The sequence below is a fragment of the Amblyomma maculatum genome, chromosome 1 (genome assembly GCF_055883805.1).
Source record: "Amblyomma maculatum isolate TAMU_Amacu chromosome 1, ASM5588380v1, whole genome shotgun sequence".
NCBI classification, from domain to species: domain Eukaryota; kingdom Metazoa; phylum Arthropoda; class Arachnida; order Ixodida; family Ixodidae; genus Amblyomma; species Amblyomma maculatum.
Window position 1 is genome coordinate 463,658,952 of NC_139344.1, and position 18,307 is coordinate 463,677,258.

The 18,307-nt window shown below is 47.6% G+C and overlaps 1 protein-coding gene across 2 annotated transcripts in view; it reads right to left on the bottom strand.

The window, feature by feature from the left end:
- Positions 1–17,862, bottom strand: part of LOC146209820 (thiol S-methyltransferase TMT1B-like) — a 39,253-nt gene extending 21,391 nt beyond the window's left edge. Inside the window, exon 1 of one of the 2 annotated variants that reach the window (XM_084604309.1) lies at positions 17,348–17,862. In XM_084604309.1, coding sequence (XP_084460435.1) covers positions 17,348–17,728 — 381 coding nt within the window. In that variant the 5' untranslated portion in view covers positions 17,729–17,862. The remainder of the gene's footprint in view (positions 1–17,347) is intronic. The other variant, XM_084604303.1, reaches the window with a different exon arrangement.
- Positions 17,863–18,307: the final 445 nt, after the last annotated feature.

The window sequence follows — 18,307 nt, forward strand, 5'->3', positions numbered from 1 at the left end:
GAAAAGACGGCATTCATCACCCTAGACGGGCTGTATGAATTTAATGTGATGCCGTTTGGATTATGTAACGCTCCAGCCACGTTCGAACGATTCATGGATACAATTTTGCGCGGGCTGAAGTGGCACATTTGTATGTGTTATTTGGACGATGTAGTGATATTCAGGACAACTTTTCATGAACACAACAGTCGATTAGAGACTGTCTTGGAGTGTAGTGAGACAGCTGGTCTGGTACTCAATTCCAAGAAATGTCGTTTTGGGGAACGCCAGACTGTGGTACTTGGACATCTAGTAGACAAGGATGGAATCAGGCCTGATCTGAAAAAGATTGAAGCTGTCACTTGTTTTAAACCACCGAAATCGTTAAAACAGCTCAGGAGTTTTTTGGGGCTTTGCTCATATTTTCGTCGTTTTGTTCCGAAGTTTGCTGATCTAGCATATCCCCTTACTTGTCTTCTGCAAAAAGATGTGCCTTTCAAGTGGACTGCCGATTGTGACTCCGCCTTTCGTCAGTTAAAGTTTATTTTGACATCAGGACCAGTACTACGTTACTTCTGTCCATCAGCTCCAACGGAACTTCACACCGACGCCAGCGCAGTTGGAATTGGTGCTGTGCTCATAGAGCGCCACAATGGCGATGAACATGTCGTTGCATATGCAAGCCGTTCTTTGAGCAAGGCTGAGCGTAATTACACTGTAACTGAACAGGAATGCTTAGCTGTTGTATTCGGTGTGCAACGGTTTAGGTCATATTTTTATGGATGTGCATTTAAAATTGTGACGGACCATCATTCCTTATGTTGGCTTGTAAACCTTCGTGACCCCTGTGGACGCCTTGCCCGGTGGGTTTTGCGCCTTGAAGAATTCAATTTTACTGTGTATTTTAAGAGTGGTCGTAAGCACGGTGATGCTGACTGCTTGTCACGGTTGCCACTTGAAACTACTGATTGCGACAATGAGGTCCTGGATGAAGATTGCGCAGCGGCACGACAACGAGTTGGCACCGCTTTTTGAGGCAGCAAGTTCCCGGAACCCTACGACCTCATTCTGCATTCGTGACGGTGTACTGTACTCGTGAGTAGGTGCGCTGCTTCTTCTGGTAGTTCCTACAAGTCTTAGGTGTCAGGTTCTTCGGGTAATGCACGACGATGCCACAGCTGGACACTTGGGTTTCGCGAGGACATTGCACAGGACTAAGGAACGTTTTTATTGGCCGAAGATGCGTCAAACTACTCAACGTTATGTGGCCAGCTGCCTCCAGTGCCAGCGTTTCAAGCACCCAACCTGCTCACCGCCGGGTCATCTTCAGCCTATAATGCCACCATGAACCCCATTCGAACAGGCAGGAATTGATCTTCTAGGACCGTTTCCCCGTTCCTCCAACGGAAACCGCTGGGTCATAGTGTGCGTAGACTACCTTACGCGGTACTGTGAAACTGCTGCTATACCGTCAGCAACTGCTTCTGATGTTTCGGCGTTCCTACTACGGTCCATCATTCTTCGACATGGGCCTCCTCGTGTGTTAATAAGCGATCGTGGCTGACAGTTTACGGCAGAAGTTGTAGAAGAACTTCTTCGCCTCTGCTCATCCCATTTTCGCCATTCAACTCCTTACCACCCACAAACAAATGGTCTTACCGAACGCACCAATCGGATGCTTAGCAATATGCTCGCAATGTATGTCGACTCCCGCCACAAAAACTGGGATGAAGTCCTTCCGTTTATAACATACGCATTTAACACTGCTAAGCACGAAACGACAGGCTACAGTCCGTTTTTTCTTCTCTATGCACGACCTCCACGAAGCACTTTGGACACGTTTCTGCCTTTCTCACTCCCTGCTGAAACTTCACTAGCGCATACTCTTTCTTTGGCTGAAGAAGCTCGTCGACTCGCTAGACTTCGCAGTTTAGCCTCCCAGGAACGCTACAAGCAACGCTACGACAAGCGTCATCAAGATGTTAATTATGCCCCTGGTGACTTGGTGTGGCTTTGGACGCCGTTGCGTAAGCGCGGCTTGTGCCAGAAACTGTTGCACCACTATACTGGCCCTTTCATTGTATTGGAACGCCTCAGCGCAGTAAACTTTGTAGTCTCTCGCGTGACCACCCAAGGGCGTCGTTCTCGGAAGACTCAAGTAGTCCACGTGGCCCGTATGAAGCCCTTCTATCAACGTGACGAACCTTGACTCGCCCGGCGGGCATCGTCTGCGAAGGGGGCAGTGTCACGCACTTCCCGCGGTCCTTATTGAAGGAAGATGAGTTTTGGCGGAATAAGTAGAAGAGGGCGAGGAAGCTGGGTCTGTCCGCTGTGGTGTGCTAATCTCCAGCGTGCCGTAACTACATGAACGGCCGCATAGGTCGCGCCGCCCTCAGGCTCCTCCATAGCACGACCGCATCAAAAGTCAAACACAACATCTACTGGGTGCCAGGATACACCGGCATAGCGGGGAACGAACGCGCCGATCAGGTAGCTCGAGGGTACACGAGCCGAGCTTCCTCCCAATCGCACGATCTACCCGAGCGAGTCGGCCCTACGTACTCCGACATTCTTAACTACTATAAGGGGGTACGGATCTGCTATCCGCCGCCTCATCGGGATCTAAAACAACAAGAGGCCGTGTACTGGCGAAGACTGCAGACAGGAACATTCCCTAACCTGCATACCCTGAGCAAAATTTACCCGTCACAATATCGAGACACCTGCCCATGGTGTGGTAGCAAACCTTCGCTATACCACATCACGTGGCAATGTAAAAATAACGACAGCTTTCGTAAAGACCCGAGTGCGGAACAGTGGGAGAGCCGGCTCTCCAGCGGCGATTTGGATTGCCAACTAGGTTTAATCCAGCACGCCCAGCGAGCAGCGAAGCTCAGCGGAGCCCTGGAATAGGGGCACCGACCCTGTGAGAAGACGGAAGATGGAACTCTTTCGCTACTAGCACAAGACCCTCGCAGAGAAACTAACGTATTTCCTATGCTATCCTATCCTATCCAGAGTATCCTACCATCTGTGTAAATAAACGTCGTAACAATATCTTCCAGCACTTCCACGTACGGCTCGTCTACCCCCAGATTTCGCAATGCCTGCATCACCGCCGAGGTTTCAACTGAGTCAAATGCTTTTTCGTAATCAATGAATGCTATGTATAAGGGCTGGTTATATTCGGAGCATTTTTATATCACCTGATTGATGGTATGGATATGACCGATTGTAGAGTACCGTTTCCGAATCCCTGCTTGATCCTTTGCTTGATTGCAGTCTAAGGTTGTCCTGATTCTATTAGCGATTACCTTAGTAAATACCTTATACGTAACAGACAGTAGGCTGATTGGTCTGTAATTTTTAAGGTCCTTAGAGTCCCCTTTCTTGTGAATGAGGATAATGTTTGCATTCTTCCATGGTTCCGGTACCGTCGATGACACCAGGCACTGCGTATACAGGGTGACCAGTTTTTCTAGCACGATATCCCCCCGTCCTTCAGCAAATCTGTAGTTATCTGATCCTCTCCAGCTGATTTCCCTCTTTTCATAGTTTCTAGTGCTTTCTTGACCTCGTCCGTCGTCACTGGTGGAACGTCTGACTGTTTTTCCTTACCGCCAATCTCATTACGCTCCTGACTACTTTGGCTACTGCAGAGATTTGTATAGAACTCCTCGGCTACTTTGACTATCTTTTCCATGTTAGTGATGACGTTGCCCGCCTTGTCCCTTATCGCATACATCTGGTTTTTGCCTCTGCCCAATTTCTTCTTTACCGCTTTAAGGCTTCCCCCGTTCTTTACAGCATGCTCAATTTTCTCCATGATATACTTCCTTATGTCGGCCACCTTGAGCTTATTGATTCGCTTTGATATTTCGGCCAATTCGATCTGGTCTGTTGGATTGGAAGCTTTCATACTTTGGCGTTTCTTAATCAAATCTTTCGTCTCCTTAGACAGCTTACCGGTATCCTCTCTAACTATCCTACCGCCTACTTCTACCGCGCACTCAGTAATGATATCTCTGAAATTATTGTTTCTTTCCTGTAGGGTAATGTCGCCATCCTCAGTTAGAGCTGAATACATACATACATACATACATACATACATACATACATACATACATACATACATACATACATACATACATACATACATACATACATACATACATACATACATACATACATACATACATACATACATACATACATACATACATACATACATACATACATACATACATACATACATACATACATACATACATACATACATACATACATACATACATACATACATACATACATACATACAAAGTAGCATGCTCAGAGTTTGAGTTTGAGTTTATTGAGATTTAGACAAAACTATCTGTGTGAAGATGCCTGAAGGTGACACTCGTGGCCACATTGAAAAACGTAAAGCTTATTCTGCAGTAACAAAATCTGTCTCAAGAATGCCTTTACAGTACGGTCAGGCGCCGTCTTAAAGGTTTGACTGTGACAGCGCGACAAGGCAGAGAAAGGGGAAAACTAACGAGAAGGGCGAAATATTATTTAGTATACTGAGGAGAGACCAGAGCTTTCAATCCTGGGAGGAAGTGCTGCGTAAAGCGAGCCCCGATATACAATTGGGCGCCGTAGACCACGCTGAAGAAGTGCCGCAAGCCACCAGCTAATGGCCACTTGGCTCTTCTACTATAACTACTCCCGAGAATAAAGTTTTCTCGCTCTCTCTCTAACGAGAAGGACGGAAAAATAAACGAAGACTTAGGTGTAATTTTGCCGCCACGTGGACACATCAAGGGCGAACACCACAGAGGAGCGGGCTCACGCGCAAAAAAAAACAATTAACAAACAAATGAGGCAGACAAGCAAACAACAGTCAGGGTGGGCGGTCAACAACCCATATGTATATGTGTGCTTGTGTTTGCGTGTTTGCATGTGTGTGTGTGTGTGTGTGTGTGTGTGTGTGTGTGTGTGTGTGTGTAGTGCGCAAGAATGAAGCCACGCGGTGTTTTGCAAAGAAGATAACGCGCCTCGAATTAAGCTGTCAATCTGCAGCCTCTTCAAGCTTAAAAGGAAACTTGTGGCTGACGCTCTTTGTGCTGTACCCCCACTGGAAGAATTGTGGGCAAGGCGCATGCGTATATCTGTCCGTTCGTGTGCCCCGGCGCCGCGGCTGCTGTCGTGGTGTCCAGGGCCGCAGCAATGGATCAACCACCGCCGGTCACTCGGCCTTCGAAGACCCAATGCTTCCAATTCACCGTGTCGGAGCCTGCTCCGGCGGACGGCCTTATCGACGCCATCGAGACAGTCGGCGGTGTCGGGGGGCTGCAATATTTTTAGCACCTCGGCGGGACCAAGTTCCTTGCAGCAGTCAGTTCAATGGCTAGGCACGAAGATGGTTGCGGCGGGCAGTCTGCTCGTCGCAGGAAAGGAAGTACCGTTGATGCAAATGGCTGCACCAGTGGTTTTTGTGACTGTTTTCCGGTTGCCCCCGTGCGTAGGTGACGACGTCCTCGCCGCTGCGCTCAGTCCTTACGGAAACGTTCGAGCCGTCGCAGAGCCGGTGTTTAAGGGAAAGAGCCAAGTCCAGAACGGATGCCGGCTGGTGAAGTTGAACATGCTGCGTGCGCCGCCCAATTCCTCTCCGTCGCGGGCCACCACATAAGCTCGAGTACCGGGGCATGAAGCGGGTCTGCTCCCGGTGCGGAGAAGGGGCCACGTCGGTGCTGAGTGTAGGGCGGTCAAGTGCGGACGCTGCTCCGCCTTTGGCCACGACACCGAAGCTTTCAGAGCGACGTGCAAACGCTGCGGAGCCCAGCATGCGACGTCTGACTGCGTGTTGCCCAGGTCATATGTTGCCGTGACAGCCGCATCCGGGAAACCTGCAGGCTTCACATTTCGGGAGTCTCGGGGCGAGCCAGAGCCTCCAGCCCAAGTTTACGGGGCCTCCCCCATCGAGGCAAACGACGCCCTCCGTGTGTCCCCCGAGCCCCATGAAAGCGGAAACGAGGACACGGCGCCTACTGCCACCACGGCGGCTGGCGTGAACGATTCCTCGGATCTGTCTTCCGAAGACGAGGTGTCCAGCGCGGTGCCGTCTTCTGACGACAACAGCGAGTCACCTGCCACTTCCCCCGCCCACTCTACGGAATCGGAAGAGGAAGCCGCCGCGCACCAGTCGCAGCACATGCAAGGAAAGGCTGGGGTAGCCACAGCTTCACACGTAAGGCAACACTTCTACGGAGGCGGCGTCCCTTACGAACAGCGCTCTTGCAGAGCTGACGAAGACTGGACGCCCAGAAGGCGCGCGTAACACCCGTGCAGGTCTAGGTCGTGCGGGAAAAGCGCGTTCCACAGAAGGCTCCAAGCGTCAACTATCGGCATCCGATGGCAGCATGTCACCGTCCGCGGCAACCACTGCCCCCATGAAACGAGTGAGAAAGGCGATGACGGCACGTTAATGGATGTCTCGGATGACACGTAGCCACCGTGGCTCTAACATCAAACGTCGCCGGCCCCAGTGGTCGCTCTTTTCCTTTTTCCCCACGGCTAGCGGCAGCGCGACCACTCCCTGGGCGGCTCCCGCCGGTCGCCGCTGGCCTCTGCGGGAATTTCAGCGTTTTAGCCTCGTCAACGTGTGCACTGAACGATAGACTGCGCGGGCCCTGCTGTGCGTGTGTTTCTGTGCGGGACTGCGTTTCTGCTGTCGCCTGATGTACGCAGCGCTGCAGAGGCTGCGTCTATTATTGTGAAAGCATCTCTCTGGTCAACTGGACAGAGATGGAGAGGCGCGGTTTCTGCGGCGCTGGCACAGCCGTTTCTTCGTCGTTCGGGAGGGCAGGTTTGTTATGCCAGCTTTGCCATATCAACCCCCCTTCTTTTGTTTTCCCCTCTTTGGGGAATCATGTTTTTCATTATGTATATGTGCCATAGAGCGTTTTGTATACTGCTTTTGGTCTGTGATTATTGTGCGTTTTTATTGTATGTACGTACTCAATAAATGCTCTTTACATGCGAAGACATTCCGACAGCCCTTAGAATCTGAAGTGGAGTAAAACTAAAGCCTCAGTGTTGCTGTTGCACAGGGCACATCGTGCGCCCCTTGCAGAGATTTTGTTGGCAAGGCCGGGGCTCGTGTCACGCTGTGGAGATTTCCTTTCATTGAACAAAAATCAATCTTTACGGATGACATAACCATTTGGACAAACAAAGATAGCGATTATCAAATCGAGCACAAATTGCAGGAGGCGGCAAACAGCACTGCAAAATATGCAAAAGGGAGGGGCATGAAATGTTCTTCAGAAAAATCGGACTTGTTTATATACAATCCGAAACAAAAAATGCAAAAAGAACAAGTGGACGTAGTTATAGAAGTGGAGGGAAAAGCGGTCCCGAAAGTAGAGCAAATGAGGGCGCTAGGAATGGTCCTCCAAACAAACAGATAGAACGGAGAAACGATAATGAAACTGGAAGGACAAGTCATACAAACGACAAAGCTTATAAAGAGAACAACCAATAAAAAAGAAGGCCTTAAGGAAAGTAAACTATTAAGCCTCACACAAGCTTTCGTAATAAGCAGCGCCGACTATGTCATGCCATGCTTAGACCTGAAGAAGACAGAAAAAGATAGGACCGATAGCATGATCAGAAAATGTTTTGAAAGTGCACTACATCTTCCGGCAAGTACCTCCAAGGACAGGCTAATGATGCTGGAAAGATAAAACACATTAGACGTATCATTTGAGGCAACACTAGCTGCACAGCAAAGAAGGCTAGAGAAAACTAACGATGGAAGGAACATACTCAGGGAAATAAGTATGCAACCGAAAGAATACTGAGACAAGACAGAGGAAATGAGAGGGGAGGATCGGAAACGGATCCGTATCTCCCATTATCAAAGCGGATGCACCCTGAACATAATAAGCAAAGACGATAAAAAAGGGCACTAACACAGATACGGAGATTCGCGGCAGAATATCCAGATCGAATTGCATATGTACACACTGCGTATTGCGGCAAGAAGAAGAACGAATGCAGTCGTAGTAAATGGCAAGCAAAAAATGGTTACAGCAATCTCTATAAAAACAAGATCGATACAGACAGCGGAAGAGGCTGCAATAGCACTGGCTCTTGCTCAGACCGAGGCAAAATACACAGTCAGTGACAGCAAAAGTGCAATCAGGAGCTCCACCGCAGGGGTCATAGTGACAACCACGAGTAGAATCCTCGATCAAAAACCAATAGAAAGAGACGTCACCCTCGTTTGGACGCCAGCCCACGCAGGCGTGAGCGGAAACGAAGCGGCACACAAACTAGCCCGAGATCTCACACACCGAGCTGGACGAGTGCCACCACCGCAAAGCAAACAAGAGGACCTGATTCAGTTCATTTCAGTTCAGTCGTTCAGTCATGTCCGACTCTTCGTGACCCTATGAACCATATTACGCCACGCTTTCCGGTCTCTCACTATCTTCCTAACATCACATAACTTCAACTGCAGCGCCTCGAGGATGCCATCTAACCGTCGCGTTCGCTGCCTACCCCTTCTCCGGTGACCCTCAACCTTTCCCAACATCAAATCTTTCTCCAGCCACTCCTCTCTTCTCATCAGATGACCAAAGCAGCTGAGCTCTAACTTTCTAATTTGACCATCCAATGAGCAGTCAGGGTTTATGGTCGACAATATCAACTGATTTGATCTTCTGGCCGTCCAAGGAAATCTCAAGAGTCTCCGCCAGCACCAAAATTCAAACGCGTCAATTCTTCGGCGGTCAGCCTTCTTCACAGTCCAATTCTCGCATCCATACATCACAACAGAAAAGATCATAGCACGAGTTATAGGGATCTTGTTTGGCAGTCTAATGTCTCTGCTCATTACTAGGCGGTCAAGGCTAGCCATGGCTATCTTTCCCAGAAGCAGGCGTCTTCTAATTTCATGGCTGCAGTCTCCTTCCGGGGTAATCTTGGAGCCCAAGAAGAGAAAATCTGTCACAGCTTCCACTTCTTGTCCCTTGATGCTCCAGGACATTATAAGGCAAGATGCCGTGATCTTTGTCACTTTTTAATGTTCCCCAGGTAGCACAAAATGTGGGGCCCCAGTAGGTCCGATGTAGGCAAGTGTGGCTGGGACAACCATCATAAAAACTGCATCGGTCCCCGATGCGTCCCATAGCGGCGTTGCTCGGGCAAATGCAGAGCCCATTCCTGCATCCAGACCACAGGGGTACCTTGTCGGATATTTGAGGGCAATACAAGCTAAATGTGGGCTCTTTATGGGGAGGCCCTCATAGATCCGAAATGAGGCCGCCCCCATTAAATCTTTGTGGGACCAACATCGGCCGCAGTGGGGCAAAAAAGAACGGACATACCCACATGCTGCCCCAATTGGCCCCTTGTAGGTTACTTTAGGGCAGGTGAATTATGAATAAGAGCTCAATTTGGGCAAGCCCTCATTAAGCCCAAATGAGGCAGCCTTAGCTAAACCGCTTTTTGTCCCACATAGGCTGTAATGGGGATGGAAGGAGGGCGTGCCCGCATGGTACCAAAATCGGTCCCTGGTAGGGACTTTGAAGGCTCGTGCAACAGCAGGTGGGCTTTAGGTTCAACAACACCCAGCCCAATTGGGGCTGCCCACACAAAACTGCTTTATATCCCACACGGGCCGTAATGGGGCTGGAAGGCGGGAGGGCCCGCATAATACCAACATCGGTCCCTTGTGGGGAATTTGAAGGCACGTGCAACAGCAAGTGGGCTTTAGGTTCAAAAACAACACCCAGCCCAATTGGGGCTGCCCACGCAAAACCGCTGTAGGTGCCACATCGGCCGTAATGGGGTTAGAAGGCGTGCGTGCAATTGTGTAATCATTCTTCCGAACCTTTATTTGTATTACATGTTGCCCTAAATTACTGTTATAGATGATTTGTATAACAGTTGTTACCATGTTTAGTCGGTTAGAAGTATTACATGGCTTTAGTTGTCGCGCTCATGCAAATTGCGCTAAAAATACTAAAACATACTGATTGCGAACTGTTGCTCCTTATGTGGTTGCTGTGGACAGCCTGCAACTCACAGCACAATATTACTGTTCAGAACACACATCTCCGTGCCTGAACAAGATGTACATGAAGTCATTTAGGCTAGATTAATGTTATGAATATTTGTAAAATGTGATATTGTGGCTGTTTAGACAGTGCAGACATGTATAAAATAATTACTTAATTATGCGCATTAATATTGATTGGGAAAACTTGGACTAGGGCTTCCCATCAATTTCCTGCATCGGACCCCTATGAGAACACTGTGGGCAAGCCAAAGTGCGGCTTGCGTTATAGAACCCGCATCGGTCCTATATCATTATCTGAGGGGCTAACTGAAATAAAAAGAAAGGTTCACCCAGAGCGGCTGCCCGAATCTGTCCAAAGTAGGACCACCGGGGGGTGTTGGCAAGATGTGCCCTTTTTGCAATGCGGGAAAAATGTGGGCAGCCCCGCAAGGGCTGCCTGCATAGGTCTCTAGTAGGGCCCATCGGGGCTTTGTCGACAGCCTCCTTCAGGCCTACTTCGGCCCCTCTTGCAGCACCCGCATTCAGCCCACCGGGGCTGTCCTGCATTGCCTACATCGGACCCACCGGGGCCCACCCTTCACAGCCCACTTTGTGCTACCTGGGTCAGTTTAAGCCCAAACTTCTCACTCTCTTCTTGTACGCACATAAAAAGACTCTAGAGTTCCACTTCACCTTCTGCCATTAAAGTGGTATTATCCGCATATCCAAGGTTGTTGACACGTTTCCCAGCAATCTTCACTCCAGCTGAAGACTCGTCCAGACCGGCCTTCCTCATGATGCACTCAGCATATAGGATAAATGGGCAGGGCGACAGTATGCAGCCTTGTCTCACTCCTTTCTCAATCGAAAACCAATCAGTAAGACCATGCCCAGTTCTGACTGTGGCCTTTTGCCCTTCATACAGGTTCCTGAGGAGACAGATGAGGTGAATTGGAACTCCCATCTCTTGGAGAACTTGCCACAATCTGCTGTGATCTACGCAGTCAAACGCTTTCGCACAATGAATAGAGCAGAAGTTGATAGGTTTCTGGAACTCTCTTGCTTTTTCCATTACTGAGGACCTGATTACTATAGCGAAATAGCAGCGCAAAAAAGACTGAACCGGAGGGCCCTACCGCAACCAGACCCCATGTTAGGCAAAGAGGAAACAATATCATTAAGAAAGTTACAGCCAAATACATGTCCGAACCCAGTTAAGGTCAACCAGATATGGCAGAAAATTCGATCAGACCTATGTTAATTATGTAAGGAAAGGGGATCACTAGGTCAAATAATATGGGAATGTGCCTTGTCACCAGGAAGCACTAAATATATAACTAAAGACACCTGAGAGACCTTTCTGAGAAGCTTAGACCCAAGAGCCCAAGAGACATTGTTCGACTGGCGGGTGATGTCGCGGGGTCCAAGAACTACCGGCCTGCAACTAAGGTGACTGTCCCACCTTCCGGGTCTAACCCCCGAATAGTGGGATAGTCACTCTGTTGGACAATAAAAGTTCTCTTTCTTTCCTTTCCATGCCGCGAGTTTGTTGCAGTGGACATTGAAGAGTGCAATTGGCGGCACGGCGCCGCTTCTATAGCGCGGCGTTTTCATAGCCACGTGATATTCTGACACAAGCCGGAAGCGCCTGAAGCAGTGGAAACGGGCACGAACGTTCCAGTTCTTTTTTCATCGCGATACCGCTCTCTCCCCATGACTTCAGTGTGCCGCGGCCCTTAGCGTATGGGGTCACACTGTTGCTAGAATGCGCAATGACGTCAGGGGTGGCAGTCATCATGGCATCCACATTGGCATGACCTCACACGTTTTGGGAAATTTTTGTCGTAATTATCTTCTATTAAATAAATCAATGTTAATTTTCACTTTTCTTGTAGTCCGGTCTTTTATCTGTCTTGCCAACGGCTTTTGTTTGCCCAATTTCGACGATGTCTGCACGATTCCGAAGTCACTACCGCTTTTCACGTCCATACGCTATGCGAACGTCCAAACTTCTTTCTACCTGTAATAAACGTTTTGCCTGTAAATTATTAATTATTCACTACACACCCACCAGATTTGGCGCGATGTGCCATTTCGCAATCCTCAACCTGATACAATTAATAGTTTTGCTCCTAACTCTACTGCACTGACGCGAAATAGCGAGCTTAGTCAAGTAAGGCTTTTGCTTTAAACGCACGGTTGGTTGCTGTTTTATCGGATGTCCCTGAGTAAACCATTTTCGCCGGCTCACTTATGAAGCGGTTCTGAAAGCATGATGTGGTCACGCGCTCCCAGTGTTTTTTTTTTTAAAGTGCGATAGAGGCCGTACAACGGATTTGTGTGGTATAGAGCCAAATACGCACCACTTACTCACTCGCTGCACTATTCACAGTACGGAAAGCTTCCAAACCTTCCGAGTCTTCGCGTCGTCGCTCTTTACCAAGCTGTGTACGCCATATAGCCGTGTTTCATACCCTCTGCGCTGGGCACAATGTCCTGAGAAATGCGTCCCTGTTTTTTACTTTAAAAAGCGCAAGAGGTCTGCTGTATGGTCGTTAACACAACGCCTCATCTGGCCGATCTGATCACACCTGTTAACGGTATAGTAAAAGAAAATAGAAGAGAGGCCTGAGCATTGCGCCCAATGCATAGCGTGTGAACTACGTTTTCATGTAATAAGAATTTTGAGCAGGATGCGAAGACTCGGTAGGTGTTGGAAGCTTTTAACGTTAGAGAGAGGGGAAGTGAGTGCATCGGCGGCACGTCCGTGGCTCTATATAAGACAGAACTGACATACACACTTGCGATGTGTTTACCTGAAGACGCAAGCGTCGATCAAAATGTGGGCAAGCGCCGGTATAAGAAGCACCGGTGCGAATTGTGTGAGAAGGCGCCCATGTACGCTGTCAGCATTTAGGTTTAGTTGTCCTCTGCTAGGCTATTCTGCAACGAGGTCGCACTCCTGCTCCTTCTGAAAATCGTTATTGTGTTCACCCTCTTTCTGTTTGGACGCTGCCATCAGGATATAAATGAAGCGAAAAGTGGTAGTTCTTGAACTGGATGAAATGGGATATACATCCAATGATTACACTACGTGCATATAGGAATTTTATTTTGTACTGTCCGCTCCAAAACTGAACATCTGTCACTGCAAGTAACGTTTATCAGAAAATTCCATCTTGCAAAGAATTGCAGAGTGTACTTGCAACGCCTTCGCAGAAATACATTTATTGCTTTTTGCTAAAGCAATCCCAAAAGTGCGCCATCTCAATAAGGTCTTTTTTTATTGCACTGATTAGAAATCGGGTGGAAGGTCTTCAGAAGGTGAAGCATGATAGTACCGAGATCTTGGAAAGTTATCTCGCTTAGCAATTAAAATGTTTCTCGCACACAGGGAAGAGTGCCGCAACACAATTTCACCCCTAATCCTTTTCTAAGAGCGTGAAAAAGGTGGAACAGAAAGCAATAAAGGAAAAAAAAAACATAAAGCACGTGGGATTCGGTTCCTGCAACATCCTGTTCGAAGAACGCTGAACTGAACATTTAGCCCACTGCTTACGTTGCACACAATCTCGCCGACTTCGCTGGTGCGCACTGTTGCACAGCGCTTGTTGCTAGCGATGACCGTTCGTTCAGGTGAAAAATCTAGAAGGGGCGTGCATTGAGTGGTTTGTTTCAAGAAATGTTATCATGCACTTTTTGCACTGCACGTCTATTGTTACTTCTGTACATCTAGTATTTGAAGAAAACTGAACAATGGTCGAGATGGAGCCTCATTTCGCAAACCGAGCCAACGTTTCGACAAGAAGGAGCCTTCGTCTCGGCACAGACGAAAACAAGTCCCTTTGTCAAAATGTTGGCTAGGCTTGCTAACTGAGGCTCCATCTCAACCGTTTTTGAAGCTGGAGCTACACTGGACTATCAGTAGAGCATTTCATCGTGTTCGGGAGCGGCCAGTTGCGCGCATGCGTCGTCACCATGGTAACCACAGAAGAGCAGCAGGTATGTCGCGTGCTTTGTCACCGCCAGGCCGCACGCCGCTATGTCATTTGAACTACGGAATGTCAATGTCTCCCAATCACCTGCTATAGCTTGGTTGCTGACGCCAACGTAATTAGCCAAATAACAACTCTGGAGTCTGTGTGTATGTGAAACAAGGTATCACGTCCGTCAGACATCTCCCTTCGATCGGGGTGAATAATGATGAAGCCTGCTGCGTTCGGCTTCTGGAGAGCGGCATTGTCATCCAAGGAGTATAAGCGGCAGAGGTAACAACTGTCAAGCAGAGGATTGATCTGGTTGCTACCTGTATACAAATCTACGGCACGGTTTCAGAGTTGCGTGTGACTTTGCATGATTTCAACAGGAAACGGGACTAGCTTATTGTGTTCGTCTTCCGCCTCCTGTACCATGAAAACTTAGCGACAAGCCCAACTTCTCACGTTAACATACGAAAGAAAAGTATATTTTAGTTTGCCCTCACATCGGGACTACACAATGGGGAACTACTATAGACCTTGTATGCCAATAAGACTCTACCAAACGGAAATACTGTATAAATAAAAGTGAGACCGCTGCACGCTACATCACAGATCATTGGGCAGTCTTCGTCTCTGTCAAGCAAAAATGAATAAACAAATGTGCATACCTAATGTCTTGAAGACCACTGCTGCACAAAGACAACAAAAGAAAGAATACGACACCACATGCGCGCATGTGATGCGCATGTACTGTCGTATTCTTTCATGTGTTGTATTCTTTGCGCCATAGTGGTCTTCAAGTCATGAACCAGCTCGCCCCATAGGCCGTAATTCTAAAGCACTAAATATCAGTCATTGCTAAGCATACAGTAACCCCAAAATGTTCATCTAGAGAAACGTACCTCTTGCTTCGTATATCCTGGCATATCCGAGCTAAGCCACTGCCTATTATTCTGTTCTCTTTCCTACTGTGTAGCCATCTTCGCCTTCTTATCCTAGTTTGTCTGTATCGTTACTTGACGCCAATCCCGTGTTTCCGCTTGTGTTCGTCTATTAAAGGCTATATTATGAATATGGAGGAAGCATACCATATAGGTATCCTTCAACTTATTTGAAAATAAATAATTCCTACTCTGAGGACCACTTCCATCGCTGCTGTTTCGTTTTCCTTTTGCGTTACCATTGTATTTATTTTTGTGTATCAAATGCACTAGACTTAGCTGTTGTGATCATTGGTGTCAATTTTAATTGTGCTGACACACCGGTCCTACAACCACGAAATGATACATGCTTTAGATTTGGCTTATAGCAGAGATTAGTGCTCTGTGTACTTTATGTTATTATCTATGCCGTCTAAAAGTAGAAGGGACTGTATATGCTTTATCAGCGTACCCACAGCGCCTGCACCGCATTATATTGAGGGGAGGGTAAAATACAAGGCAAGTTCGTAAATGCAGAAGTAAATTTCATAAACAACCAGAAATATGGACCATTGAATCAATACAGCACAGAAAAGAAATAATCACTTGATACGACTGTTGCAACAGCGCTTTCAAGTCGATTCCCCACCCTGGTAGCTCGGAAAAAAAAAAAAAAAAACTACAGTTCGAACAGCTCTGTAGTCAATTATTTTTCTTTCGCCTTGTTCGTGCGGTCTGTACGAGATGAAATCTAATTGGGACTCAGGATGTACCGACCAGGTTGTATGCCTGTTCCGGAATGGAAGATACGAAGAATTGTTTTTCATTTTTCAAGGCTGTCACAGCCAAGACTATCTTCTGTAGTTGTTACACTGAAGTTAATTGAGTAGTTGTTAAAAAAAAAAGCGGGATACCATGTATCTGTACTGTTTATAATTTACGATTATTACTCACTGTCGACGGATCCCACACTGTGCACCCCTATTTATGTACAGAGCTGATATGCGCTATGCGTAATAGTGCTTTTGTTTCAGCATACAGCCATTCTGTGTTCTTGCGGACGAACATTAAAACTATGCCGGCATTATCTGGAGTAATACCAATATTTCGATTCAATGTAGTATTGGTTTTATATAAACGCCTTGATCTTGGTGTTCAGTGAATGATTTTAAATTCGCTCCATTGATAATTATAGACACGTGCATGAGATGTCTTTTTTCTAGCGAATCACGTGCCTACTGCTTTGTTCAGCTTAATTGCAGTTCAGCAACTGTGGGCTTCTGGCGTCCTTATCTTTTAGCGCTATTTCACATTACAATCGGTCATAATAAACATACGAAGCAGGGGAACATACTGCGCTTTATTAGGCCTAAAATAATTTCAGTTCTCTGCTGCAAACATAGGTCAACATCACTGTTACTTTAGGAACACTATGAAGACAACCTATCCGGAATATCCGATATTAGTTCCCAATAGTAGGCGGCGGTAAGATATTCTTGGCGCGCACATAATCATCGAGAAAAATGAAAACCAAGGCCTAAGGAAACATGTAGAAGCTTCGCTTTGCTATGAAATATAATACAAATCGTGGTCAGTAATACATTTCGTACTACACGTTCCAAATAGTCAGAGCTTTGTTTTCTATATTGTCCATTACATAATCAAACATACGCTCGTTACAAGTTTTGGTTACAGTTACCGAAAAAAAAAAAACAAATGGATTAAGTAGGCTCGTCCGCGACTTTTTTTGCGTAGCTGCAGACGAAAATGGAAAGATGGCGAAACTCGCCGCTACCGTCGACGAAGCGCTTTCGAGCGCTGCTGATACATTTCAGGCTCTTGAGGCTATTGTAAAAAAATAAATGTTATATAAAGTTTGGCTTTACTTTGGCTCGCAAAAGCGTCTGAATTTTCACTGCGCATACACCGTATACACCGTACGGAGACGAAACGAGTGCAGGTATAACTGCCTAAGATGTGTCCTGGAATGCGCTGCGCCTTTCCAGTATTTACTTTATAAATTTCACTTACCCTATACAAAGAAATAGCTAGAATGTGTTCTGAACACTCTTGCTATTCACATTTACCGGTGATGAGAAGGTTCAAATATAAAATCGAGGACAATCCTCATGTTTCGGTGTTTTGCGCTTATCCTTGAGGGAGAGCAGATGTACTTAAACACATAGGGCGACACATGAAGGATGAGCTTATCCTTCATCTGTAGCGCTGTGTGTTTAAGAAATGTTCCATTAACTAGCTCAACTCTCCATTTTATTGCAGGGCAGATGTACGCTGAGCATTTTGCTGGCTATCCCTTACAGCTGCACCGCTCGGCTATGCGCGTATTGAGAAACGTATGGAACCAATACTCTATTTTCATTTAGTATCCTTTGGCAATAAAAAAGGCGTTTGCCAACCTTGGGATGTGCCTTGATGTTTTTCAAGAAGCCGTCCTTGAACTCCGGGTTCGGGTCCAAGTTCCAATACTTCACCTTCCGCCGTATGAGCTCAAAGTTGGCACCAAAGCCCGCGCCGATCTCGAGCACACGCAGCGCTCCTTCAGCGCGCAGCGTCGGGTCGCTGGACTCAATCTCGTCGAGTGCAGCGATCGTATCTCTCCGAACGTCGTCGAGGGCGCCTCGCCATAGGCGCGATGCTGCAGAGACGAGTCGCGCGAAGTACCACTGCCGCACACGCTCGCTCAGCAACAAAGGCACGAGCAGCACGGCACCTCCGCCTCCGAGAGCCACGACCAGAGCAAAGTCAAGGAGACGGTCCAGAATCCCTATAGCAGCCATTGTCGCAAGGACAAGGCTCCGAAGGGCGCGTTAAATGGGAACTCGCTAATTCGGTGAGTATCAGCGATGCAAACACAGCGAGCGGCTGCCACCGGGGCAAGCTGCGAGTGCGCCGTCGGGGTTCTCGTGCTGCACATGTGTTTCCTTGTGACGCGAGACGCGTGCGCGCGCGCCACGGCGACGATTCCATCAGCAGACAGATTGAGGCGTGACAATTCAAGAAACTATGAGAAGACAAAAAGCGCAACATACATTAAAGCGCTGTTACGGAGTGATAGTATCTACAGAGCGCGAAGACAAGATCGTTCTGCTATTGTGTTTTGCTGGGGCAGGTTTGCCAGGCATGAACAGACTTTCTTCTGGCGCGAACCTGACTAGGCGATTTGAAAGAATGCTCTTCCGCTACAAGAAACGCGTTAAGTTTAAAGCACGTCCTTTATATGGAGGACTTCCCTACGGCCGCTGTGTATTTCAGTGCTTCCCCCCGAAATAGAAGCCAGAATGCTGTAACCTGTCTAAATGCTCCAGAGTAATTTGCTGGGTGGAATGAGTGCCTCGAAGGGAGATTAAAATGTTGTT